At 33.7% G+C, this 26,736-nt stretch overlaps 3 protein-coding genes across 5 annotated transcripts; 1 reads left to right on the top strand and 2 right to left on the bottom strand.

Annotated features, from left to right (window-relative positions):
* The first annotated feature begins 1,178 nt into the window (after positions 1-1,178).
* LOC117681380 (proton-coupled zinc antiporter SLC30A2) lies at positions 1,179-7,605 on the top strand. The gene is made up of 10 exons (XM_066084114.1): positions 1,179-1,453; positions 2,035-2,069; positions 3,321-3,431; positions 3,907-4,053; positions 4,537-4,690; positions 4,984-5,050; positions 5,438-5,665; positions 6,026-6,131; positions 6,572-6,706; positions 6,832-7,605. The coding sequence occupies exons 1-10, from the start codon at positions 1,305-1,307 to the stop codon at positions 6,972-6,974; spliced, it is 1,275 nt and encodes a 424-aa protein (XP_065940186.1). The 5' UTR covers positions 1,179-1,304; the 3' UTR covers positions 6,975-7,605.
* A 2,049-nt stretch (positions 7,606-9,654) lies between these two features.
* LOC105329538 (uncharacterized) lies at positions 9,655-13,303 on the bottom strand. Its single transcript, XM_011430822.4, has 5 exons — positions 12,774-13,303; positions 11,347-11,872; positions 10,677-10,764; positions 10,364-10,557; positions 9,655-10,085 (listed from the first exon to the last, which is right to left on the bottom strand). The coding sequence occupies exons 2-5, from the start codon at positions 11,804-11,806 to the stop codon at positions 9,811-9,813; spliced, it is 1,017 nt and encodes a 338-aa protein (XP_011429124.3). The 5' UTR covers positions 11,807-11,872; positions 12,774-13,303; the 3' UTR covers positions 9,655-9,810.
* A 2,523-nt stretch (positions 13,304-15,826) lies between these two features.
* Positions 15,827-25,964, bottom strand: LOC105329537 (transcription factor SPT20 homolog). 3 transcript variants are annotated; one of them, XM_034445539.2, is made up of 7 exons: positions 25,816-25,964; positions 22,883-23,095; positions 21,398-22,310; positions 20,546-21,007; positions 19,806-19,970; positions 19,369-19,440; positions 15,827-16,082 (listed from the first exon to the last, which is right to left on the bottom strand). In XM_034445539.2, the coding sequence occupies exons 1-7, from the start codon at positions 25,891-25,893 to the stop codon at positions 15,895-15,897; spliced, it is 2,091 nt and encodes a 696-aa protein (XP_034301430.2). In that variant the 5' UTR covers positions 25,894-25,964; the 3' UTR covers positions 15,827-15,894. The 3 variants fall into 3 exon arrangements, with proteins under 3 accessions (XP_034301430.2, XP_065940692.1, XP_065940691.1); XM_066084620.1 differs by lacking the exon at positions 15,827-16,082 and adding an exon at positions 16,836-17,579; XM_066084619.1 differs by lacking the exon at positions 15,827-16,082 and adding an exon at positions 17,961-18,969.
* Between the last annotated feature and the right edge of the window lie 772 nt (positions 25,965-26,736).

Genomic DNA, 26,736 nt, shown 5'->3' with positions numbered 1-26,736 from the left:
TTATCTTTTTAAAATCTAGGCTGTCAAATATTGATGATGAACACTCTGCCGATCATGGTGATTTTTGAGAAAGAAACTAAGAAATTTCATTTGTCCAAACTAACCCCGCACGTTTTCTTTGACACGCCAATTTGCCAAATTCACAAAAATGAGCTAACATAAATCCACCATCCATAAAATACACAATGTAGGTTTATCGGTTGTAAATTGTTTAATAACGAAAATTTTAAAGATATGTGTAACCTCGGCAAATACATTTATTATAGTATGAAATTAAGAAACGATATATGTAATTAACGTTAGATGTTGTTCTTTTGATTCTTTTCGCCTTTAGTTATGTCAATTTTTCATATTTATGTATGTACAATGTAATAGGGTCTCCTGTAAAATACCCACTTTTATACTTTACTATGTTTAATTTGTAAACTCTGATGAGCTGCAAAGCTTAAAGAAATAAAGAATGAATAACGAGTAAACTGTAGTTTACGGACAGTAAACCATAGTTAACGACGTTAATCTATATTGCCCATCCTTCTTTAAGTCATTATCATCATGATGATAGTTAACCGATCATCTAAGTTTCAGAAGTGTAAACTATAATTAACACTGAAAAGAATCATATTGTCATATTGCTAAACATAGTTTATTTAATAAATATAGTTTCACGATTTGTGAAACTATGATTAACATCTCTTCACTATAATAGTCAATGGATGTAAATTATAGTTTACAGATGTCAATCTTTGTCTTATTATCAGCAAAATCTTAAGTACAAACGTTTATCTATATCTATAGGCTAACGTTAGACTGATAAACTTAGATTAGCATTCGTAAACTATAGTTACAACCGTTTCCTTAAACCGTTCCAAAAATATAGTTTCCCAGTTGAAAACTACTGTTAACAAATTGTTAGCGATTCATAAACTATAGTTTACAGTCGATAAACCTAGTTTAACTGTAATTCATTTTGTGCCATAATTTTCAATTCACTATAAAATTTAAAGGTTTGTCTTTTTTATCATACGTGATTTTATGCATGTATTTTGTACTTCTACGGCCTATACATGTAGCTACATACATCCTTTCCCGGGGACTATGACACATAACATTTAAACCACAACTCCCATCGTTAGTTTCGATTCTACCCGGAAGGGGGGAGGGTCGGGCTCGATGTGCATTTTATGTTAACACAATAACAAACGACTTGACGTTTACATGATGGTTTGTAATAAGGAAAAGCGGAAAATTTAAGTGACACTTGACTTACAGCAATTCAGATCGTAAATATCACAAGTAAATACACAATGGCTGACCTTCTGTCAACGCCCCCTAGGAGCTCGCCACTTTTAGCCGCATCACCAGACATAAGTCGGGGACCTGACTCTCGGCATAGATGTTCTATAGATGTAGGCGCGGATATGCACGAAAAAGAATTAGACCCCGAGATTCAAAGGTAAAAAAAAATAATTAAGAAATAGCCGTTAAACTTGGTTTTTTTTCTCACTTCATGAAGACTTTGTTAGTTTTGATTTCACTGCTGTTAATTATTTTATACATATATGACTGTATTTGATTATAATAGCATTATAATAACATTAAACCACAAAAGTGTCCGCTCACATCTCTATTTATCCCTGATTGTAAGGACATGTACTCCAACTCTTTCTTACCGCGTGTACCGTACTTCAATGTTCATCTACGCTATAGCCAAGGGTTTCTTATCAGCACCGCTCCTCACACGCCCTGCCTGGCAAAGATGCTCAATGTTATGCATCTAGTAAACCTATGACAAGGTCATGCAGACATATAATGCCTTTTAACTCATAATTGCTTAAATGAACATTGTAAATGGATGGACGAAGACTTTGCTCATCCTTATCTTAATATCAAAAGAAATCATGATGTGTTTACCTCGATCTCTACTAAACTGTAAGAGAAACATTCTTGGACATTCTGATACAAGTGGTATGATGATGACATTTGTATTATTAGCTGTATCAAGCACAAATGATGAGGTTCAACTTACTATTGCAGAATCTTCCAGAGTTCTGAAGAAGGATCAAGAAAAGGTATTGACTAGCATGTTACTTTACATGTACATGTATTTAGAAATAACTGTTTCAATTAAGTTCAATTATTTGAATTAAGAATTCCATGTAAAAAATTATGAATGCTATGGAATCAATAGAATTTATGGTGGTTCAGTTTTCAAAGACTTCCTTGGTTTTTCTCACTGATGGGTTTACAGTACATCCTGTACAGATTATGAAACAAAGGTACAAATTCATGAATTGCACAAGTAAATCCACAAAATTACCCATAATATATGTCCCCACCAAATTGTGGAAAAGTAAGAGAGAGAGAAAGAGAGAGAGAGGAGAGAGAGAGAAAATACTTTACTGGTTAAAAGTTTACACAATAATATATAACAAACAATTTCACTAATCCCTGCATTTTATCCTAAATTTAATGTTATTTTTTCACTTTAACGTTCCACTAATGTTTGCTAAATGTTGTACTATTTGTAGGCAATAAGGACTCTTAGTGTGAATGTCCTATCAATCAGTCACTGTCCTATACTACATGTGTAGATTATCAAATCACAAGATTAAGGTCAACCTAATCAAGTGCTTGAGTACAGTTTATCATGCAATTAGAGATAAGTAGGATGTTATTGCGCCGAAAATATATTTGCTACCTGACAGATCACTGAAAAGATGACATTTGTAATTCCAGTACTTCGTGTATTTTTTGTTGCAATTGATACATTTTTTTACAAAATTTTCACGGTGGCCTGGCTTTGGTCTATCTTATTCCTGATTATGAAAGCTCATAAGTAGAATTGGTTTAGTACAATTCTTACATCTACACTTCCTTATTTGTACTTGTAATCGGCAGTATGAATTCTACTGACTCTAGAGAAAAAAATTTAAAACTGTAAACGGATAAATTTGATATAAAATTGTCTTAGTTGTTTCCTTATCCTTTGTAAACTGACATGATTAAATACTGATTGACTGACTAATCTAAAAAGCAAATGATTTAAACAGGAAAAAAAGTTTGCTTTAATTATTTTTTGAAAGATGGATTGTTGAGGAAAAAGCTGCTCAATGGTAATTTATTTTTGTATAAATTTTATTGACAGATAGAGAAGGCACCTTAAAATTGTTAGCTCTCTGAACTTGTACATGATATAAATAAAAAGCTTTCTCTCAATAAACAATTTGGAAGCTTATTTTTTGTAATAAAAAGTCCCATTTTAACTACTGTATTTGGTATTTAGTCATTCCTTATAATTAGAGTCTCATTTGATATTCAAGGATCACATTGCCATGCAATGAAAGAGAAGATTGGAGTTGACAAGCGAGCTAGAAGAAAATTGATCATTGCCAGTACCCTGTGTGTTCTTTTCATGATTGGAGAAATCATTGGTAAAGTATTTTTTTTTAAATCCAAAAGAAATATTGATTCAACTGAAAAATTGAGAAAGTCATTTGTCAAAGGTGATATCAGACAATTCATTGTACTGTATACATGTATATAGACATATAAAATGTCAGACAAAACAAAAAGAAAGCTAACTAATTCCAAACATGTTGAGGTTTTGTTTATTTTTTTGTTGTTGAAAAATTAGAGTCACTTATACTTGGTATGTATTTCTGTTGGTGTTGGAATAGATATACATACCTTGATATACATAGGTACATATACTTAGATTATTTATTTACCTACCCAGGTACTTGTGTACTGTATTGCACTTACATGTACTTACAATGTATAGATGAAAATGCTTATCTTGACATCAAATTTACAGATTAAACTGGCAGTTTGTTTTGCCTCAAAATCTAACGTCTGAACAATTGTTTTCTCTTTATTCACACAGTATATGAAATGAAATGTTTGCAGGTGGGGTATTAGCAGGAAGTTTGGCCATTATATCAGATGCAGCTCATTTGTTGACTGACTTTGCCAGTTTTATGATCAGTCTTCTAGCCCTGATGCTTGCAACAAGGTCACCCTCCAAGAAGTTTAGCTTTGGATGGTATCGCGCAGGTGAGAGAGATACTGGCATATGTACATAGTCAAATCTCAATATCTAGAACTAGGTGGGACCCCAAAAAAATTCCAAGATATCTGAAAATTTGAGATATTGGTGGTAAAATACTTCATGGAAATGTGTTTGAAATGTTTCCAACTTCCAACTCACTTTGGCATATCCATGATACATTGATATCAGTATCATTTACATGTATGTTCAAGAAACTGAAGTTCAACTGCTGTATTTTATTTCATTCCCTTGGAATGCTTGAGAATGATTTACGTTTACCTCAGTAAATGTATGAAGAATAAAGGCATTCTTATTCATCTGCACATTAAAATCTGTATTTTTTTTTCATTTTGAATTCAAAGCTTAAGTAATTCTGGTATAGGTGACTGAGAGAGATAAATGTTTGCATAATGTAAGTAGATTTGTAGAATTTGTAGTACTATCGCATGTTTGTGTCTTTCTGAAAAAATAATGTTATGTATATGCAGAAATCCTTGGAGCGTTGCTATCGATTTTGTTCCTGTGGATTCTAACTGGAGTGTTGTTCTACATGGCGGTGAGGAGAGTGATTGATCAGAACTATACAATCAATGCTACAATCATGCTGATCACTGCAGCATGTGGCGTAGCATTTAATATCATGTAAGCAATCATTGCTTTAAATACCACAAAAAATGCAGTTTAATTTGATAAAGTACATATATTACAAAACTGATTGGTAAAAATATCTGCTGTACATTTGTTAACTTAACATCTTGAAATTCATCTCTTATTCTAGATTTTATAATGGATTAATACACATATTTTCTTATGAATTTTTGTTTAAAAAAATAATGCCATATGCGATTGTACATGCATCTAGGTGTATCTATCTATTGCCGGTAGCTTAAACTTAACAGTACAAATGTATAAAAATGATTTTGTTGTCTTCCCAGAATGGGTATATCATTAGGACATCATGGACACAACCATTCTCATCAGAAGGAGCCCAGCAACTCAAAGGTAGGTTCTTTTTACATGCACCTGTTGATCTTCATTCCTACCCATTCTTATTTTTATTATGTAGCTGTACTTAATAGTATTTTTTTTTTTTCAAAATACAGATACTGTGTAATCATTAGATTTTGTGGTGGCTCAATTTTCGTGGAATTTGTGGTTACCTTTCATTAACAAAATAACATCCTCCACGAATTGTTAATTAGCCTTTAAGGGTAATAAAGTCATATTTCCTTTTGTAGATACATAAGAATACACGAAATTATGTCCCCATGAACCTGTAAAATTTAAGCCATCCACGAAAATTGGCCCCCATGAAATTTAATGATTCCACAGTAATCTGAATACCTATCTTTTAGTTCAAAAATACATGTACTTATTTTTGTGTTTCAGACAGATGCATCAAATAGTAATCCAGGACTATCGGTACAAGAGGCTGTGAGACACGAATCCTATGGAGCTATAAATAGTAACGACAGTGACACCGAGCCTTTAGTACAGGTCAAGGACACTCATAAAGAGAGAGAAAACATCAATGTCAAGGCTGCCTTCATTCACGTGGTGGGGGATCTTATACAAAGTATTGGTGTCCTGATTGCAGCTTTCATTATCTATTTTAAGGTAATTTAATACATTTCATGTGTATGTTACGGTTGAAAGCAACAGTTTTTAGACCACTAGCTCCCTCAAATAATAGAGGGAATCGATGTGAATCGCACATTTATTTTCAACTATGTGTGAAAGTCTCTTAGAAAGAGTGTGACAATGCTTGTGATGCCAAGTTTCGTAAATGAAAACCAGCCAATGAAAAATCGTTTTATGTCGTGAAATTTTTCAAATAATTTATATGGCAGTTAATTATGAATAATGTTAACAAAAATGTCCTTTTGTTTTAACACTTAGAGAACTTCTTGAGCAACAAATCAATGTGCAGACATATAACATGTACTATGTTTGTGATTGTGTTTTCTGTACTTTTAGCCTGAATGGAAGCTGGCAGACCCCATCTGTACCTTTTTGTTCTCTTTAATTGTGATGGTTACCACATTCAAGATATTTTTGGACATTGTAAATGTGCTAATGGAAGGTAATGCCATCAAAACTGTATGAAAGATATTAAGGGCCACAATTAATGTCTTGTATATATTTATTCTCCTGTATAATTGTGAAAAATACTATTATTTAATAATGTTGTTCAAAGAGTTCTTTCCCTTTTGAGAAACTATACTGTTGCGCATATTTACATGCACCATTTTTTTTCACTGGTGATGGAAAAAGTTAGCACTGACTAGGGATCTACAAATGTATAAATTTTACCCATTGATTTCTACTTTAAAATTTTTTTGAAATTTAAACTCTTTTTAAAAAAAATTTAGTTTCAAACTATGCAAAAGTTTCTAGTTTTATGTTTTGTTATCTATTTTGTTATTTTGACTATCTGTTCCTGTGGTAAACTAATTTTTGAAACTGTTATTCTGAAATTATCAAGTGAACTTTAAATTTCTCGTCACGTTGACCTATTTATAGGGACGCCGAGGGGCATCGATATTACATCAGTAAGGAGGAGTTTCCTCAAAATTCCAGGAGTTAAAGATGTTCACAACCTCAGACTGTGGTCGTTATCAATGGATAAAATCGCCTTATCAGTTCATTTAGCAGTCGGTAAGTCAGCATAAATTACATCATGATAAATTTCTTTAAAATTCAGCTATAACATGTATGAAGTCAGGATGGCTTTTAAAAAATTTAATGAATTCAGACAGTAATTCAAACGTCTTTTATAAAAGATTCGCCAACAGATCCATTGAAAACTCTAAGGCTTGGTTCAGCTATGGTTCGTTTAAAATACGACATTTCTGAGAGTACCATTCAAGTGGAGGAATATGTGGATGAAATGGACGACTGTACGCATTGTCAGGGTGCGAAATAGATTTATTTCTGTGCTTAGATGTAATTGAAATAAACGACTTTATCAGTGTCAAGATGCGAAATAGAAATTGTGTATCCGGATGTGAATGAAACAGCTGTCAAGATGTAAAATATACATCGTGTGGTGTGATTGGATGAAATGAAAGATGAAACGGACTGTCAGGATGCGAAACGAATTTGGTACACTGTGATGTCGATAGCTGCATGTATTTATAAAAAGGGGTTTAAATACTCGGTATATGTATGAATTCGAAATGATAAATCTTGTATCTTGTGCCATATTCAGTTTCATTTTAACCTTAAAATTTTTATATGTGTATCTAAGAATTGTACATATAGTCAGTTTGCTCTTATTTCAATTTCTTAGTGAAGTAATTGATTACGAACCTTTTTATTTCTGTAGACAGCTATAAATGTGATAAATCTAGATCTGTGATAGGTACCTATTGAAAAACGTCATGTGATACATGTATTTATCAAGCAATCCAACATCATTGGAGTTCTCAATGCTCAACTCTATTATTTCAGTCACGTTTTTATTACAAACAGGACACGTTGCAGAACTATAGCTCAGCGCGAAGTTTGGGTTGCTAGAGTTCCATTCATACCAAAGAGACTTGCTTCTAAAGTAATATGTCTCAAGAATATTTTGGTATTAAAATTTTTAGAGAATATATTCCTAAATTAGGTTAATGATCCAAGACCATGCGCAACTTTTTGTGCGCAATAAAACATTTTTTCTATGGTTGGAACTGTAGCTTTAACCTGAATTATTTTTTATTTTTAATTTTTTTGGTATGTGTTTTCTTTCTTGTGCGAGGCATTGTGTTTGTTTGATGTTCTTTTTCATTACCATTATCATGTTCAAATTTATTTGTGAATCTATTATTGTAAAAGCTGTTGTGCATAATATACCGTTTCATTGTTTCATATTTTACTTTATTTATAGGCACAGGGCTATAATTATTACTCGCTTAAACAAGGAAAAGGCTATATGAAAAACCATGTAATAGTCATTTTTGGCCAAATGTCTCCTATATTTTATTAACGCTGAAAGAGGGAAAGAAAGGCATATCTGATTAATGCTCGATAAAGATGACTCAATGTGCTGTAAATTCTTAGCTTAAATATTGAAGTATTTATACTATTACATGTTGATATCTGTTCAACAATATGAGTGCAATTAAAAGCAATAAAATCTCACAGAATTTCTTAATGTTATATTGCATAATCCAAAAGGATTTCAAATCTTTAAAGGGGCATGGTCACGATTTTGGTCAAATTCTATTTTTATGTTTTTTATTATTTACGATGCTTTCGAAATGCATTTCTAATGATCAAATAAAATTTGAGAGTCATTCGTAGAGTTATAAGCAACATACAGGGCTCACAGTTCTTTGTCATGTAATAAACAAGGCTCGTGCCCTGTTTTTGTTTACGTAGGTTCAATATAATACATGTAGTAAAATATCTTTTACTAGATTATTTGTCGATCTTTTTACTTATTTTAAGCATAGATAAACAGTTCCTAACGTCTAAAACATTCGTTTTATGTTCAAAACTGAAATTTTTACGTCAACGCTTTGTTTACATAGCGAAGAATTTCGAGCTCTATAGCTCGCTTATAACTCAACAAATGACACTCAAATTTAAGTCGCCTATAAAAAAATCGGAAAAATAATTTTTGACCAAAAACGTGACCATGCCCCTTTAAGTTAAGGTCAGACAACATGGAATTTATCAACCCTTTATATGTAAAAAAAAATTGATATTGAATAAATTTTTCTGGTTTTTTTTAAAATAAATCTCCAATTTACTTGAAACTATAAGCATTTATAGGAAGTACATTTATAGAGGTGAGAGTTACCTCCCGTAACAGAGGGGAGCAACTATATCGATATAGGATTATGATGAAAGCATAAAGAGTCTGCTCCTTGCCTAGTCATTAAATGCGTTTTTGCGTTACACGTACATCTAGTCAGTGTAGCTACACGTTAACGCATTACCTACAGATATAAAATTTCTTTGAAAAGTTAACAGATAAATAATGTATAGCCGCACGTATAAATTAGCATTTCTAATAAATGCCCTTGTATTCATCAAACTTTCGAGGTTGACCATGTTGACACGCACACATTAACACAACTTGCGGCGTAGTTAAAGTTTCATAAAAATTGCGCAAGAACGATATTTCACTTCGGAGAGAAGTCATTATAGCAATCGGCTGGTGGCTGCATGACAAAGCTGACAAAATGACATTTTATATTTAAGTAAATAATTGGAATTGAATGGCCGACACCAGACTGCTCATAGTTCAATGGAGATCTGTAGCGACAGTTGTTAATTGTACACGAGTCGTGATTTGGACCGTCAGTTAACTGCCGTGTAAGTTAATTCGTCTGTCCTGAGGACACAATAATCATTACCCCTGATAAATGGTGTTGAATACACTGTAATGTACATCGGAGATGTAATGCAACGTGTTAATAAGTGCAGATTGCTTTGCTACAATTGTGAAACACATGTATTTAACATGTTTCAACTATATTCCAGCAGAAACCACCGTGGGAATCCACAAGATTTATCGCTAATCACAGCTTTTAAAAGCAGTATGACGGGAAAAGTCCTGTATATTGCAAGAAATATGTTGCATTCTTCGACCGAAAAAATATCATTTGAAATTAACATGAAAATAATATTTTAATGAGTATTAATACTTGTCAAATGCATCAAAACTATTTACAAGGATGTAGATCTGAGACATATATAAAACATTCTAGCTGCTGAAATAAAGAGCATAAAAGAAAAAGTAGGTTTGGCTAATACACAACGCACAATTACATGACGACACATCGGTCACGTGCTTTGGAGAGTTTGGAGTTTTCAGGCCGTTTTTCGTTCCAGATGTCAAGAGTTCTGCATTCACTGGTGATAAATTCCTCTACCTCCACCCCGTGGGTTACCTCCAGGTCGGAGAGGCTGATCCGTGAGGCGTTCAGAGGTACCGAGTCTTTGTGTTCAGCCGCCATTACTTCCTCGTCTAAGAGGGAGGAGTCTAAAGACCCGCCAAGGTAGTTCCTTGTTGCTAGCTCTAAATTTACTGACGGAAGTGCTGTAAAAAATGTACAAAGTTTCAAGTTAGGTACCGTACATTGAAATGACATTTAAATTTATTATAAGATAATATACTGAAAATTGGTACACCAAACTTATTTATTGAACCCCTATTTTATACAGACATTTTATTTTCGTTTAGGCAAAATTTCGCGGACTCTAAAAAATAAAGCGCTGACTCGTTTAGAAATATCATTAGTGGATATAGTGTATCCATGAAATATGGCATCACAAGGTAATTCTAATCATTAAATGCGTTGCAAAGTGTTGACGTACCTTTCTGGTTGAGCAGGAACTGGAAGGCAGGTATAACCACTTGCGGGTCCAGAAGGTGGATTTTGACAAAGAGAGCGTTCATTTCTCTGTTATAGTCCGCCTCCGTGCACTGTCCTCGCACTATACGGAACATCCACGTTAGAGTCCAGCGAGGCTCCATAATGTGGGCCAGGAGTTTCTCTGCCCAGACGTGCCTAATGAACACAGCAAGAAACAATTGCTACATGTTACAAGTACATGTAGTTATGTATTGATTTACATGCAACTGAATTAATTCATGCAGGTTGAATATGGTCAAATTCGGATATTTTACCCATTGTCGTCGATGAAATCTCGTAGACAGACCCCCGTTTTCTGGTCTCTGACCACATCTGGATATGTCAACGAGTAGAGACAGAAACCTGCAATTTTAATTCAATTGTTATGTCAATGATGTGCTTTATTGTTATTGCATTAAAAATTAATTTATACAGTAGTTTATAAAACTTTTTCTCTACCTATGATATCATTCATTTTACACCTAAATATTGCTCCCTTCAATTCAAAATTGCTTGTTGAATGTTAACATGTATATTGTGTATACAATAAAGTTTATTCTGATTTGTGAAAACATTTCATAGTTTCTTTTTGAAAGGTAAAATCAAGCCGTCCCGAATAATTGAACATGGGCACTAATCAGAATTCGTGCAATGATACCATAAATATATTGATTGGGCAAAATTGTTGCTCTTACGGTTCACCATCTTTTTATTTTAGTTGGTGTTCGAAACAATGACCCAGTCAATGTGAATGTAATTTGCCAGTGGATTTAACCATATGACATAATTCTTAATATAGTTTGCACTTTTAGCATTCAGCATTGATAAATATTGCATATTATCTTGGGTAAAATTGGAAATTGTTATCCCAAATTACCATTGTCTCATTTAACAATTTCGACATGACAAGCTAGCTTCTGAAATTAATGTACTTTCGCAACCTACCAAGTTTTTTCCATTGCAGACCATTATAAATATCTCTCAACACATCTTGTAGCGAGCTTTTATCAATCATTTGATGAAACTTATACTCGTCTTTTATCTTAGATATGCTTTCAGCAACCAAAGCCGTTGCAAGTTTGTCCATTGGAAACCCTCGGGTATCTATATAATCTAACACTGGGTCTGGATTCTCGTTTGGAAAGAAAATGTCATGCACATGGGGTTCCATTTTAATTGCGTTAATCAGTATTGAGCGAGCATATTCCGAGACTTCATCCACATTTTCTTTATATGGAGTAAGACTGTAAAGCAACTCCACGTTCAGGCGATCCCCCGGTTTGCTGGGCCGGGCTAGGAGGTTGAAGCTGTTTGTCCTCCTGACATCCGCCCCTCTCTTGGCCCGGGGTGGTGACCTCTGGGAGGAACTCCTCTTCACAGAAACGGGCACTGCTAATGTCGACATCACTTTTTACGTTTACAATGTACTCTAAAAAGCTGCCGTCAGTCCTGATATCCAAAACGATGTCATCTAAAAGATAAATGACATTTCAATCGTAAAATTCAATCAGATCAATTATCGACTTCCTGTTACAGAAATATTTTAAGTCTTAGTGTTTTCAATGGATCATTAAACTGCTTTTTAAATTACGATGTTATCAATTGTCTTTTTTGAATTCTTTTGCAGACGAACACAGATATCAATACGTCACAACTACCAAGTTTAAATATATGTCAATGGTTATTTACATCGCTGTATTTTATTCAAGATTTTAGAAAACCTGTTTACCATTTGATTTCGATTTAACCGCGATTAAGAAATCACGACAACGGTAAGATAGGAAACAGGTTTTTGTTAAAATAGTTCTGTTGCGAAATTTAAAACGTCGCAAGAAAAATTCCTTCCACTCTTATTACCTGGCAATCTTTAAATGTGTATAGAATTTTTAAAAAAGGAGAAAATGTTTACGGGCTGTTCAAAACTAAATCGTGACTGTATTACATAAAGCTATAGGTAAAGCGGCCATTCAATTGTTAAGTCCTCTTTTCGGACAGGTAACAAAGGTGTATTTTTTAATGAATGTGGACACAATAGGCATACAAACACTCTAACACGTCCCCCCTTTCGGATCAGCTGACGGGGACCATATATAAACAGGCATTCTAGGCCAAGCTATTCACAAACTGAACTTACTATCTTATCTATGTGGTCCAAACTTTTGCATTATATACACCCAATGAACAGCATTGAAGTGTTCATTGAATAACACCATTCAAAATTTTAGGCTTCAACAATCAGATACCAAAATCAAAAACAAAAATAGCTATACATATATGTATCTAAACAAGTTTCATATTGGAGGTTAATATTTAAAGAACTGCAGTATGTATATAAACTAAATCAAAAGTACTATAATTTGATTATGACATACCATTTAGATGTCCATATCTCACTGTAGCTCACATCTGTATTACTCCATATGGCGATTCCCCACGCAAACTGTAAACAGAACTCACGATGCAGACAAGATCCAATAAATCTTCACCCTGAATCAAGTTCTTATCAGAAGATATATTGTCAATCGACTCAGTATGGCCACGTTTTTTAATCCCACCGTATGTCTGTCGCAATAACTGTTGACAAACAGGCGAATGATAGTCAATTTGTCGGCATCACTCTGTTGGTCCTTGCGTCACACGCGCCCAGACTATGATATTTTTTTCAATAGAGATTTCACCATAAAACAAGGAAACTAGATCGGGTGTGCTTTAATTCAGGTGCCTCAAAAATTCCAACCGTTGTCCCTCCCTTTGTGCAGTTAAATCTGCTGGTTTTGGTACGGTTGGGTGAGCGCGTTTGGTGACGCGATGAATAAACATGGAATATAGCGGGGTCATTGAAGCGAATTCGAAATAACTTTTGATTGATAAAAATAAAACCGAACAGGATTAGTATCAAACTTTCACTGGTACATGTACCGATGTATACAGTGTTATCTGTGGATCTGAAATACAGGCTGTGGACCATGATAATCACGTGTACAATGTGTTCAATGAGAAGGACTGCAAGAACAGTATGTTATGTTCTCTATGTATATACTCAATGTAGCCCCATGTAGAATAGATTGCGTGGGTGTGAAATATGTTTACTTTTCTACTTTATGTTCTACTAAGGGATAACTGTTACGACTGTAATGGTAACCGAATAAATGACTCGTGCATAAATAACCCAGCTCCAATCTCCATACATCTACTGTATTGATTATCTGAGTGTTATTGTAACATATTCTCTAAATTTCCTTTGACATAACTTAAAATATTTACGATATAACATGGTGTTACTGTCCTTTTGAAGTACCATATGGGTGAATTAAAGACACAAAACTTGCTGAAATCTGTCCGTATACGAAGGTTGTATTATTTTGAACCTTGCTGTATCTGCCTAGTATTATAGTTTGAGTTACCTACCCGTACCCTTAGATGTTCAACAGTAACATGTAGAATAAACAGAAATTTACAGTACATGGCATATTCCAAACAATGTATGAGACCAATTTATAGTACACCGTAGTTGAATACTTAGCAATATGCACTTTTTTGCTTGCAAATATTCCTACCCATTTAGCATACGAATTTAGCAAAAGAAATGTCTCTTTATGATCAGGCCTTTGTTTTTGTAAATTAAATACATTTTTCTGGGGAAAATACATGTTTTGACATTTTTCGCATTTTGAAAATAAACTGGATATTAAACTTACTTATTATAATGTAAAACTTAATGAATTGTACTTTTCTCAAAGATAAAAAAATACGACAATTATTTTTATACTGTTTAGAGGATCCTATGAAGTTACATGTAATATAATATGCGTCTTGTAATTTGAAAGTTACTCGTGCCATATCAGTTACCGTAGCCATAAAAGTTAAACGAGCTCATTTTTGTCCTTAGGTTTATTTTTCTGATATTAATGGGATTATGGCCAAAAGTGACCCTGTTTAAATAGAACACAGGGATAAATGAAGGATATGTATAGTTCAGGAAATGAACAGTGAACCATGATTAACACCAAACCTAACAAGTTCCCAGTGCATTCTGGTGAATACAAATATTTGTAATAAAATATTCCATTTATTACCAGGGTTGCACAATGCTTTATTGTCAAATTCTGTACATCAATCATAAATTAATGACAATGGGTACCTTTAAGTGTAATATACTGTCTGTATTCTATTTCTTACCGATACAGGTATACAAAGATTAATCAAATTTTGCTTTGTTAGGCACGAGTGAATACAGGTATAACCAAGTTGTCTTTAAACATTTCACAGTAGAATTGATAATTCCACTACACGGGTTGATATTTATTGCTGTACAGGTTAAAACGGTATACACTGACTCACACATTGATACATTTGTGACAACAGCGAAAGAACAGCGTCCTTAAGGAACACAATTGCTTTTTTGTTTCCTCCTTTAAGGCAAAAATTAACTTCCTGGTTAATATAATGCTATAAGCTTAGATTTTAAAGAGCCTATCAAGGGGTGGGGGTGACAATTGTACAGTTGTTTGATGAAATTTGATTTGAATATATATGATATGATATATGATGTGGGTAAAATATAACTAGAATATATTATATATACTAGTAGTATATAAAAGTGAGTTTTACTGTGCCATGATGTCGATTGTTATTAATGAATTTTTTTTTGTAAATTAGTGCATGGACTAATCATTCCCCCAAAGTTTCTTCAGTGTTATGGCTGGTTTCTACCATAATTGACGTTGTACTCTGGATTGATTCCTATACCCTTTTACAAAGAGACTCATCCCTTAGGTATGGATTAATATAGATAGTTTCCTAAAGACATATAGTTACTTTCCTTTGGTTTTCATATAAGCAACATCTTAAGATTTAAGATTTTGATGTCGGGTTTTACGTTCCAAATTTAAAATATATTTTAGTGAAATACTAAAAAAATTTGCATGCAACGTTCGATGTGTAGAAGTGTAGAAAACATATAACATTCTTTGTGGGGTATAAACACATCATTATTCAAAACAAATTACAGAAAGGATATCGAACAAAATTTCCCGTTCTATTTTTTAATGACCGATGTTCCAGTGGTATCGTTAAACCAAATCTTCGTACTTTTTGCAGTTTTATTCTCTTCGAAACTTAGGGCTGCACACTGAAAATCCCCTAATTACAGTGCCAGTCAAACATATGAAAACAGTCCTCTTATTGTTCATTGATTCGAAAACGTCTAATATCTGTCTGAATTCGAATTTTTCTTCAGATATTTCAGAGTATAGCGATTGTTTACATCATTTTCTTCATTTGACCCAGTAAGTGTTATCGTTCGACAAAAAAATAGCATTTCGTCACTGAAATGATGAAATAGTAAAGAGAGACTGAATGCATATATAACGTAATTTTTATATTATTTCGTCATCAAATGTCATATGGCACATGCGATCATATTAAAAATGAGAACACCACAACAGACAGACAATGTTTTACAGTGAAACAGATTTCCAAGAGGCTAAGTAGCTATGGAGGAGACCCAGAACAATTAGAATCTCTGTAACAATCCCAGAATGCCTTTCTTTCAGCATCAGCAATCTCGTGTCCAACACACTTCCGGGGAGGAACTGGCATTTCGACTTCTACTTCCTTTCCGCTTTTGGATTTATTTCTCGGATACACTGGAATGTATTTCCGATAACATACAAGTTCCTCTGCAAAACCAAAACCCTAGTTAATGCATATAGTTAAATATATTTATGAAACGCTATTAATACGCGGGAGCAGACCGAATATACATTGTTTTTCACCGGAAATAAAACAACACAGAAACATAAAATAGGTTGACTATGTGCGAATACTTTGGAGGGACAGTTTTACAGCACTATATACATAGTAACATTTTAATCAAATAATTATGTTAACTTTAATTAATAAAATTTGATAATGCTATGCATACATGTCTCTGGTGCATTAGATTTATACAAAATGTCATTTCAAGATAAATGTCACAAATATCACGGAATTATTTTGTCACTGAGCATAATTATAGTCATCATCGTTTGAGAAATATTACCACGAATGGAATCGTGTATATTACCTGTGTTTTGTATCTAAAATAGCCCTGTTGTAAACGCCTTGTGCTAAAAATAACTCTTATTAAAGAACGTGATCAACATTTCGTTCATCTATCATTTAAAATATTTATTTTTTTGGTCCATAACTCAGTATACTTTCATATCTATATAGGCAAAAAAAAAGAAAAAAAGATCGTATCTTATTTTGGTTTTAAAGTTTTTACCTTGCGTGTGTTTTTTTTCTGGGCAAACATATACCTACCATCAATTAAATTTATGCGCAAAAACGTGATGTTTCACAAGCATTCATTAAAACTCTGAAGACACCGAAGAAAAGTTGTCCAATTTAATTAGAATTTCTATTCGAGTGAAGACAAATAAATTCACACATCAGGATGTAAAAACGGTTTATTTATCATCCAAACCGCATCTATGACAATGTTTATGTGACATAAGAAAATGATAACCACTGTAGTTGTATAAATAGTTCTTCACGTTCATAAATAGGACAACAACAAAATCTTTATATGAAAACTACAATAATTTCTGTAAATCCCCCCACCTTAGGTAGAAACATTTGAACACGTTTCCAGTCATGCCTCAAATATTTATAAAGTAAAAGAAGTTGGGCGACTGTCATCAGATTTAAATGGTACGATTGATAAATTAACACAATTCTCTCTTTGGGGGATGATCTCTGTAAGTGTTCATAAACACATAATCCACAGAAGCAATCACAACGAAGAAGTCAGGTCATATCACTAAAACCCGGTGAACCAATTACGAGCAACGTGTTCAGTGTTTGCCACATTAAATTGTCACCGCCATCGCAAATTTAGCCATTTTTTTTCTTAAATTACAAAATAAGGCATATACTACTTAGAGAAAATAGATAAGACTCCTTTGGCTCAGAATAGCACGAGCCACGCTGCATGAGAAAGGTTGTCTCCTAGACATTGGGGAATCCGGAGCAGAAGTGGTCCTTGTAACACTCCCAGAATACAATTTGTTTAATTTTAACGATTTTGCTATCCTTGCATTTGCGTGGAGGCTTGGTGAACATTTTCTTGCCTCCTGGGACGTACTGTGGAGTTCCTGGATAGATCGGGTTGTAATCCTGGTCACACGTATACCCTAAGGAAAGGAAATGCACGTATAAGTCAACTGTCTATATTAGGAGATATGTAAACAAAGGGGTTTGCTATAAAGACCGTTCTAGCATTACAATACGTTAGTAAAGTTTCATTCACAGATACAGCACTATAATATTAACAAGATGATAACATTCAACATAACGACAAATGAAAGCAGTTTAGTTTGTTACGTGATTCTGTGGGTAGTAAGTACTGCGACAATATCATTCAAAGTTCCTTATATTAAAAAAAAAATTACGTAAAATTTTTGTTTATTTTTTACAGCATGGTCTTTGTACTTGTACTGCTTTTAGTGTAAAAATATTGGTAAAAATAAATTATTTATTAGTGTACTCATTACTCATTAACAGTTTTTGTTGAGTGAACATCTATTTGGTAATTTTAGGCACCAAGTGGGTATAACAAAATCATTAACATGTAAAATTGTTTGCATGGGTCAACTAAACACCATTTTTGGCAAACTAGCAGCATGCTTTGATACACAATATAACATTATAAATTTATTTGAATGATGTATGCATTTTTCTAATCAGTAAAAACATGGAAGAGAAAACGTACCTTGCCTACTTGTCAAAATGTTTTGCAAAAAACCAAAAAAGATTAAATTGTAATATTAAGCATTTAAAATTTTGAAATGCCTATTCGTAAGCAACAGTGAAATAATTAATAAAGCGTGTTTTACACTTTACAAGACTAGCTAATTTTCCAAAAATGGACTTCTTACCTGTGCTGATGAATTTCACAGAGGCAGTGCATCATTAGTGGTTAAAGGAAGCCGAAACAGCGAGGCGATATAAACTGTGACTATTTCATTCCCACACCCACAAAATGAATGTAGTAAAAGCTTCATCGACGTTTATTAAACAAGTGTTAATAAAATTTATATCACAATTCACAATTTGACTGACTACACAAAGCACAAATCGTATGTTGAACAATGAACATATATTACAATTTTTAAAAATAAAAGCATGGAGAAGTCGCACGTTGTGTTAGTTTTGGTATTAAACAACAAAATTTACGTACGAGTGTTTGAGCAATTAGTGATATGTGCATAATTTACAGATATAATAAGAACCATCACTGAGCATTTCTAATGCTACTGTAAAAGTTATCACGAAAATAATCTCATTAATATCAAACTGGAGACAGATATGTAATGTCCAAAGTATTAAATCAGACTTGAGCGGAACAATGAATGTCAAAATAGCACCGCCAAAAAGCATTTCTCTCTGCCTCCACGATTTCATTAAGAACACACTCCGCCGGAGGAGGCGGGATTTTGACGTCATAGATATTTACGGATTTGTTTTGGGCCAATGTCTCGGCAAGTTTATAATCAGGTAGGTACCTTTTGTAACACGTATTTCCTATGAAAATAAATGTGCACAAGCTTTGACCATACGAGTAATTATTGCAAAGCAGCTAAGCTAAACATGAAAGACTATTTTTGTTGTTTGCACTGAGGTGTCGTTATCTGTTTTCAAGAACATACATACAATTTACATAAAAAGCTGTTGAAGAATCCCAATTCTAGTCAATCGTTTTTGATATTGGGTTAAACAGCAAGACCAGAAAACAAATCAAGACATGATATATGGAAATTGAAAATTATGATTGAATTCTAAAAAACATGGTTGAATCATAAACGAAGCTTGTCATCAATGGTTGCAAATTCAAAATGAGGAATGATGTTCTTCAAAATTAAAAGTGAATGAAACAGTGTCAATAGACAATGAGACCTGAATTAAGAAAGAGTTTAAACTTACCTGTAGAGCAAGGGCACAGGTCATCACATCGATCCTTGCGACCTGGGGTACGGATCCAACATTTGCCGGTTACTGAATTCAAGTGTAAAATCAAACAGTGAATCGATCGGCATAGACATAGACTATTTGTCAATAAATATTCATAATGGAGGTTTTCTTTGGAAATTTTTTTTAAGCATGTTGAATGTGTGGGGTTTAGTTACTATGTTTGCATGTGTCCGGAAAATCGTAAATTAACCAAACAAAAAATAAAATATACACAATGCTAAACTTACTAAAATACATGATATGACTGATCAGGTAGTGATTTTAAAGGCTGGCCACAACAAAATGCAAAAACCAACTTACGAAGCCTAGATATCTCTGTAAATCGTATGAATAATGAATTTCCAAATAAGTTTATCGTTGATGTTTAACTTTTAAAAGGTTGCACATACCTTGGTATTCCTTAGGGCCACCTGGTCCGTAAGTGGACATATCCAGGAGCTGTCCGTCGGGTCCGTAACAACAACCGACCTCGCACTCCTGGGTGGTATAGCAATTAAGACCCTCTCCTGCAACAGTGGAGGAAACTGGAGGTGCTGGGGTCGTCACAACTGGAGCTGGTGAAAGATGACAGGTCAAAGGTTAAGCCATAGTCAAAATATTGTTTATACAACCATAAATTTCCGTTGGTAATACATAATTTTGGAAAACAATCTGAAAAAGTTTTTTTCTTAACTTTGTTTAAAATAATATGATCGACATACTAGGAATATTTCGATATCTGACAAGTACTCGTAATATAGTTATATAAAACATTAAAGGTGCAGTTAGAAAGACACTGAAAGTGAAATATATGACAATAACATATTAATGCAAACAAATACACCAAATACATATTTTATTACCATAGCAAATGTTCTTTACATGTATGGAACACTTTGATCTGCACATAGCCGTTTTAAATTCAATAATATTATTGAAAGCTGGAAAATTGGTAAATTGCTGTGTTAATCAGCTTGTGCAATTAAATAGTGTTAACAATAGAGCTACTGAACATGTGCAGGTAGATATTACTTCACAGCAACGAACAGGACATGGATAGGAGAGTACTGATTATATCGTGCATAGTTTGAAAAGCAGGTGTGTTTGGTTTTTTAGGTGTCGCAAACGACAGCTTTACACAAAGTATAACCTGGGGTCGGTGGCACGTAGGCAGGGGTTGTTGGCCGATACACGATAGCGGGTGTCGTCCAGGAAGCTTGCGGTGGGGCAGGGGTAATTGGCTCAGGTCTGCCTGCGAAGATAGGCTTAGGTGGGGCCACAGGTACACTGGGTTGGGGTACCTGGGGAGAGTGAGGAACGGCACCTGGTCTGCCCGCAAATGGATTGGAGTGCACTTGCACTGGTGGTTGTACTTGTACACCAGGATAAGGTGGGGACTGCTGTTGTTGCCGTTGCTGATGAGGTTGCTGGTGGGATTGAAAACCAGTTTGTTGCGGGGGCTGGTAGGCTTGGTTTTGTTGGGGGTTTTGGTTCTGAATCAGGTCTGCAAACAAAGCACCTGGCGGAGTTGTTGTTCCAATTTGCAACTTTTCAGGGAGACCACCTTGGACTTGGTTATTGAGTGGTGGTGATGGTTGTTGTGGATATGGTCCTAATGTGTCAAGCAAGGTATTGTTTGTTTTATGATTTAGCAATGACATATTTTTGATAAAATATCGTTATTTCATGGCAACCTTATTATGTAAACTTTTGCGTTAAAAAGAAAAAACCTAAAATGTCATATTCTTTCCAAAACTGATACTCCTCCTTTCGTTTTGTGATTTATAGTCACAAAACCATCGTTGAATACCAAATTGAAAAGTTTAATCTTTTGTAAACATACATAATTCAAACCGTGCCAAAACGAGTCTATATAAAGGGTTTGAACTTAACAGTTCATAAAGTTGAGGTTCACAGTCTTAAACTTAAACTTTTAATTTTAAAAATACCCTATATTCAAGTTCTTGATGTTTAGTTTCAAATGTAAATCTATCTATAATACCTTGTTGCTGTTGTGTTTGCGGCCACTGGTTTGGCGCTGGTTGTTCCACAGGAGGTTGCCATTGAGATTGTTGCGTTGGATTGGGCTGTTGGTTTTGGTGATGATTCCATTGGTGTGTCTGCTGTTGTGGCGGTTGTTGTTGCTGTGGTGGTTGTGGTTGCTGTGGTGGTTGAGGCTGCCATTGTTGTTGTTGCGGAGGCTGAACCTGTGGTTCTTGAGGCTGAGATTGAACCCAACCCTGTGGTGAAGGTCTCCGAACCTGTGTGTTAACTTGAGGTTCAGAGTTTTGTTGTGTTGGAGGATACCACTGATTTTGTGGCTGTTCTTGTTGTGTACCTGGAGGTTGGAACTGTGGTGGGTACTGTGGTTCTGGGTTTTGACTTGGCCCTTGATTCCAACTTTGCTGTGCGGGTTGTGGTTGGAAATTCTGTGTTTGCTGATTATTTTGAGGCCATTGCGGTTGATTTTGTTCTGGCCTGGTTTGTACGACTTGTGGAGATATCTGATTACCCTGAGATTGTTGCCACGGTTGTTGCTGTGGTTCTGGTTGCTGTGGCTCGGGTTGTTGCCAAGATTGTTGACCATTTCCTTGTTGGTTTCTAGCCGGAAAGGTCTGAGACTGTTGAAGTTGTGGCTCCGGTTGTTGCCATTGCTGTTGACTATTTCCTTGTGGCTCTTGCTGTTGCCAAGACTGTTGTTGACGTGTTTGAGTATTTTGTGGCTCAGGTTGTAGAGGTTGCTGTTGAGGAATTTGATTTTGTTGTGGTGGCTGCCATCCTTGGTTTGGTTGCTGACCTGTGCTTACTTGCGGTGGATATTGAACACTTGGTTGTTGTGGGTTTTGATATTGCTGTTGTTGCCATTGATCTTGTTTGGGCTGTGGGTCTGCTCCAAATCCAAAACCGCCTTGATTCTGCCAAAGCAAAAAAACAAGTGTAATCAAACTTGTCATCCTTTTCAAAACAAAATATTAATAAAGCAATTATAGCACCACCAAGCCTAGATCTTCTCTCAAAGTAAAATACTTAGAAATTTGGTTCTACCTTGAACAACGTTAATTGTTTATGCAGTGAATGAAGAGATTGTTCATTTGAGTATTTTATTAATTGGAACATTAATTTGGATTAAATACAGGTAGTAATAACGAAAACAATTGTACTTTATAATATGAAATATCAGAACTTTCAAGAAATTGTAAATTCTACCGATAAGTTGAAATATAATAAGGTTTAAATTATTAAAAAGCACGAGAAATCTACATAGTAAAATAATGTTGAAACTTGAGGATGTCTTCAAATCTTCAAGTTGACCACAAAGTTTGTTAGCTTAATTGCTTTGCAACCCAAGCACATGAATACACATAGTAAGTGTTACTGTATCCCCTTTGCAACAAGTTACACAGGATGTTTAAGGTTTACAACCAATCAATTGTTAATCCCACACACACACACACACACAAGCGACATTTAGGAACAAAGAGCTTACATTTTGCTGTGTATTTTGATTTGGCTGCTGTTGAACGGTCTGTGGGAAGCTCACCGTTGGTTTTTGTACTGTCTTTGGCAGCTGTACCGTTTGCACTTGTCCTCTGTTTGGGATTGTGCCGCCTGTGCCTGTTGGTCGTTTCCAACTCACACCGGTATTAGCATTTGTCCGGAACGAAAAGGTTTTCCTTGTTCCGCCAGTTTTAAACGTTTGCTGAAAGACATGAAGAAGTATTTTGAGTGACTACGTCCTTCTGCTTCATATTAGGTAGGTAATGCTTGAGAGAATATCTGTACCGATTTATTGAGGACTTGTCAAAGGGAATGACCCTAAAAAGCGTATATTTGGTTAATATTTATCTCCTGTTAAGTCTGCGTATTTCTTCCTGAATTTAGAGACTATTAAGAAAATCCTTTTAAAATAAATCAAATATTTATTTGAGTCTACAGTATAAGACATAATCAGACCTGTTTTTTCCACAGAATAAGGTTGTTTATTTTTATTAAAACTGGCTTAATTGATAATACATGTAGTAAATTAAATGAAAGGGGAAATTTTTTCAAAACTATCTTAAAAGGAAAAAAAATATAGAAAATATAGAAATACATTCAAAATTCAAAGCTTAAATATTAAGAATCTTTTCCCTTATAAAACGTTATAGCTAACAAATCAAATCCAAAATGTCAGTGTAGATCTAATATGTAATATAACATGAAACACCCTTTAAAAATGAATTAGATAAAAAAACAAATTACAGATTTATTTTTATAGCTGGATCTCCGAGAAAAAAGTTTGTTAATGAGTAAAAATAGATAACCTTCGTGCAATGCGCGCACGAAGATGTCACAGCGAATTCATATACAGTTTTCTTACTGTCTACAGTGAAGCTTTCATTTTGATTAATATGCCATTTAACAATTTACATACGTTTTGCAAAAGAAAGGTGTGTCTAAATTTCCAAGCACATGAGTTCAAGATAATTCTGATTTTTTTTCTTTTTAAATTTACACACTAACTTTCATTACTAGACTTGATTTGAATTGCAGATTTGTGTCTGAGACAAAGGCTATAGGTACCGTTGTTCTGTTATAAAGACCTATTGAAAACTTACAATATATGTAATAAAAGTTATGGTTAAAGAAACCACTACGTAAAAAAAAAACCCTTGTCTTGTAAAACCAGAAATCAACTAAATCGTATGTATAGTATCCAAGCATAAACCACAAGCATATAGCTGATCGCAATAGCAATTTTCCCCAAAGAGACAATATATATTTAATCTGACAGTTAATATCTATTTTGATAGATATTATGTCGAAAGAAAATTTAAGCTAATTGAATCGATGTCAAATCTGATGGCTTTACCGTGTGTGACTTGTCAGATTATGGTAAATACCATCATGACTGAATTGTTTAATTAATTTTTGCGCATCATCTGTGGGCAGTGTATTCCCCTTCATTTACATAGCCAAATATTCTTCTTTCTCAAACTTTCTAATAGGTCTATTTACCTTACATGTTAAACCGGATAAAACTACTAGAATTGAGCCCTCTCCTTCAAAAAATAAAATTAAAAACAAAACAACACAACTCACCAAAATTGCAATGTGTGGGTTTTTTTTTTATCGTTTCTCCCTAGCTCGTTTTCCATTATGAGTTGAATCTCATAAAAACTTTAATACTATTCTACTTTTTAAGCATTTTTTATTTTGTTTAAATATTAAAAAATTGTTCATTCTTAATTGCATAAGAAAATATTTCCAGAAACCAATTTATTGAAGAAGATAAATAAATTTTCATTTATTTTTGTTTTCAATAAATCACGCAAGATATAAAGAGAGAAATGATTTAAGAAGAGTTATCAGTATTTATTCAAACATCATTTTTCATCATTATCATAAGTTGTAACTAACCTGAAATACAGAGTTACTGTAGCTAATACTTAATACTTAATTATCAATCAAACAAAGAGTTTCTGGTGCTACATTCCGAAAGTTACTGTTTATAACTGAACGTCACAAACCATGACAGATTTAATTAATTTGACTTTGACGATATATGAGATATACGTAAGAGATATACGTACATGTAATACATTAATATAACGGCTCTTTTGCCAAGACAAAAATCGTGTTCTTTTACCCACTGCAATTTCTCATTATTACTTTTTGCTTAATTATGGAAATTTATTAATCAGGATACACCTTCAAAACCGCGGAGTGCTGATCTAAAAGTCACCTGCCGGTGCAAAAGAATTCCATTAATATTCAGTTCAATACGAAAAGTTAATGATATTTATTGTTCGTGTGAAAGGCCAACTTAATGAAGGAGCCACTACTTAGATTACAATAATAGCATCGTTATCTGTGGGGCGCTTGTAAGACATGGCGACCCTGCGGTACGAATTTCGTGTATTTCCGTGTATGACAAGAAAAACAGCGTTAATGCCCATTTACATGTTCACGCTTTTGTCATGAATGAGTTATTTGTTTTTTTAAATTTATGTTTTTATCAATTAATAATACTCTACGAAATATCCATTGTACTTGAAATTTTGAAACAAAAAATTGTTTTTTTTCACTTACATATTTTCTTGATCAATTTTCAAATCAATATTGATACTTTGTATTCTTAATATTAAAAAATCTAAGTAGGACGAAATTGAAATAACTAGGATAAACATATAAGTAATGTTTATATCTTTTACTCACTTTATTTCTCGGTAATTGTGAAAAAGATATATAACCGCAAAAAATGAGACTTTCGAAAAAATAATCTAAAACAATTCTCTTAAATATTCGAAAGTTTTACATCTTTTACAAACTTTCCGAATAAAGTAAATTTTATCAACGTAACTCTTAAAAAATTTCCTTTTTTATTCGTAATAACCCATATCCATAAAAAATAAAAATAAAATAAATAGAAATATTTACCCCGTTCACGGCAAAAATGCAATTGTCTATCAAAAGACATAGAGCCAACGAAAGTTTTAAAATCCTCAGACGCTTCATGTTGTGTTGTACGCCCGTCTCCGTGGTGTGTCCTGCCTATAATAACCGTACACTGCCTCACTGTTACCTGTATATTATTAAACGTGAGTGGAACTCTAACAAGACTAAATTGTTAATTTCTATGGTCACGTGACATCGCCTTACGACGGGACCAAATGTATTCGAATATTATTATATAAATGGACTTATGTTTTGGAAGTAAGTAATTATACATGCAAACGATCGTCATCATTATTGTATTCAAATACTTTTGTACTTTCATTGAGTTGTTTGTTCTATTTTTTTGTTCATAAAAAATGTAAATTTATTTAACTGGCAAGAGATGGACCAATGTTTCCAAACCTTTGTATTTTTTTTTCAGTAGTTTATTTTCATTCGTACACATAACAATAAAGTGAAATAAAATGATTTTGAAAATTTATAAATTTATTCCCTTTCTTTCTGTATTCCTATACTGATTTAAGCACATCGTATATATTTTTTATATTTGTTAATATTAACTAGAGAATTGACCAATATGTGAAAATTGCATTCTTAATCTAATTAAATCAACACTATCGAAATTTCCTAGTTATCGTAAAAATATATCCCAGTGATTTATAATTAATCTGACTTTTAAGAATAATGGCATACAGTATGCCTCAGAGATAAAACATATTTGGATATATGACAGGGTACAATCATTCACAAATGCAGAGCGGAACTGTTTTAATATAATAATTTATATAATTACCCTCGCGATAAAGTCCGTGACTTCTTCCTATCGTGCGTCATAAAAATTAACATACACATGTCAAGATTATTTAACGAGAAGTGTTATGCTAGCTGAGCTTAAGTGTTTTT

The sequence above is a fragment of the Magallana gigas genome, chromosome 5, assembly GCF_963853765.1.
Source record: "Magallana gigas chromosome 5, xbMagGiga1.1, whole genome shotgun sequence".
Classification (NCBI taxonomy): Eukaryota; Metazoa; Mollusca; class Bivalvia; order Ostreida; family Ostreidae; genus Magallana; species Magallana gigas.
Note: the sequence above shows the minus strand (reverse complement) of the source record. Positions and strands in the feature narration are given on the sequence as shown.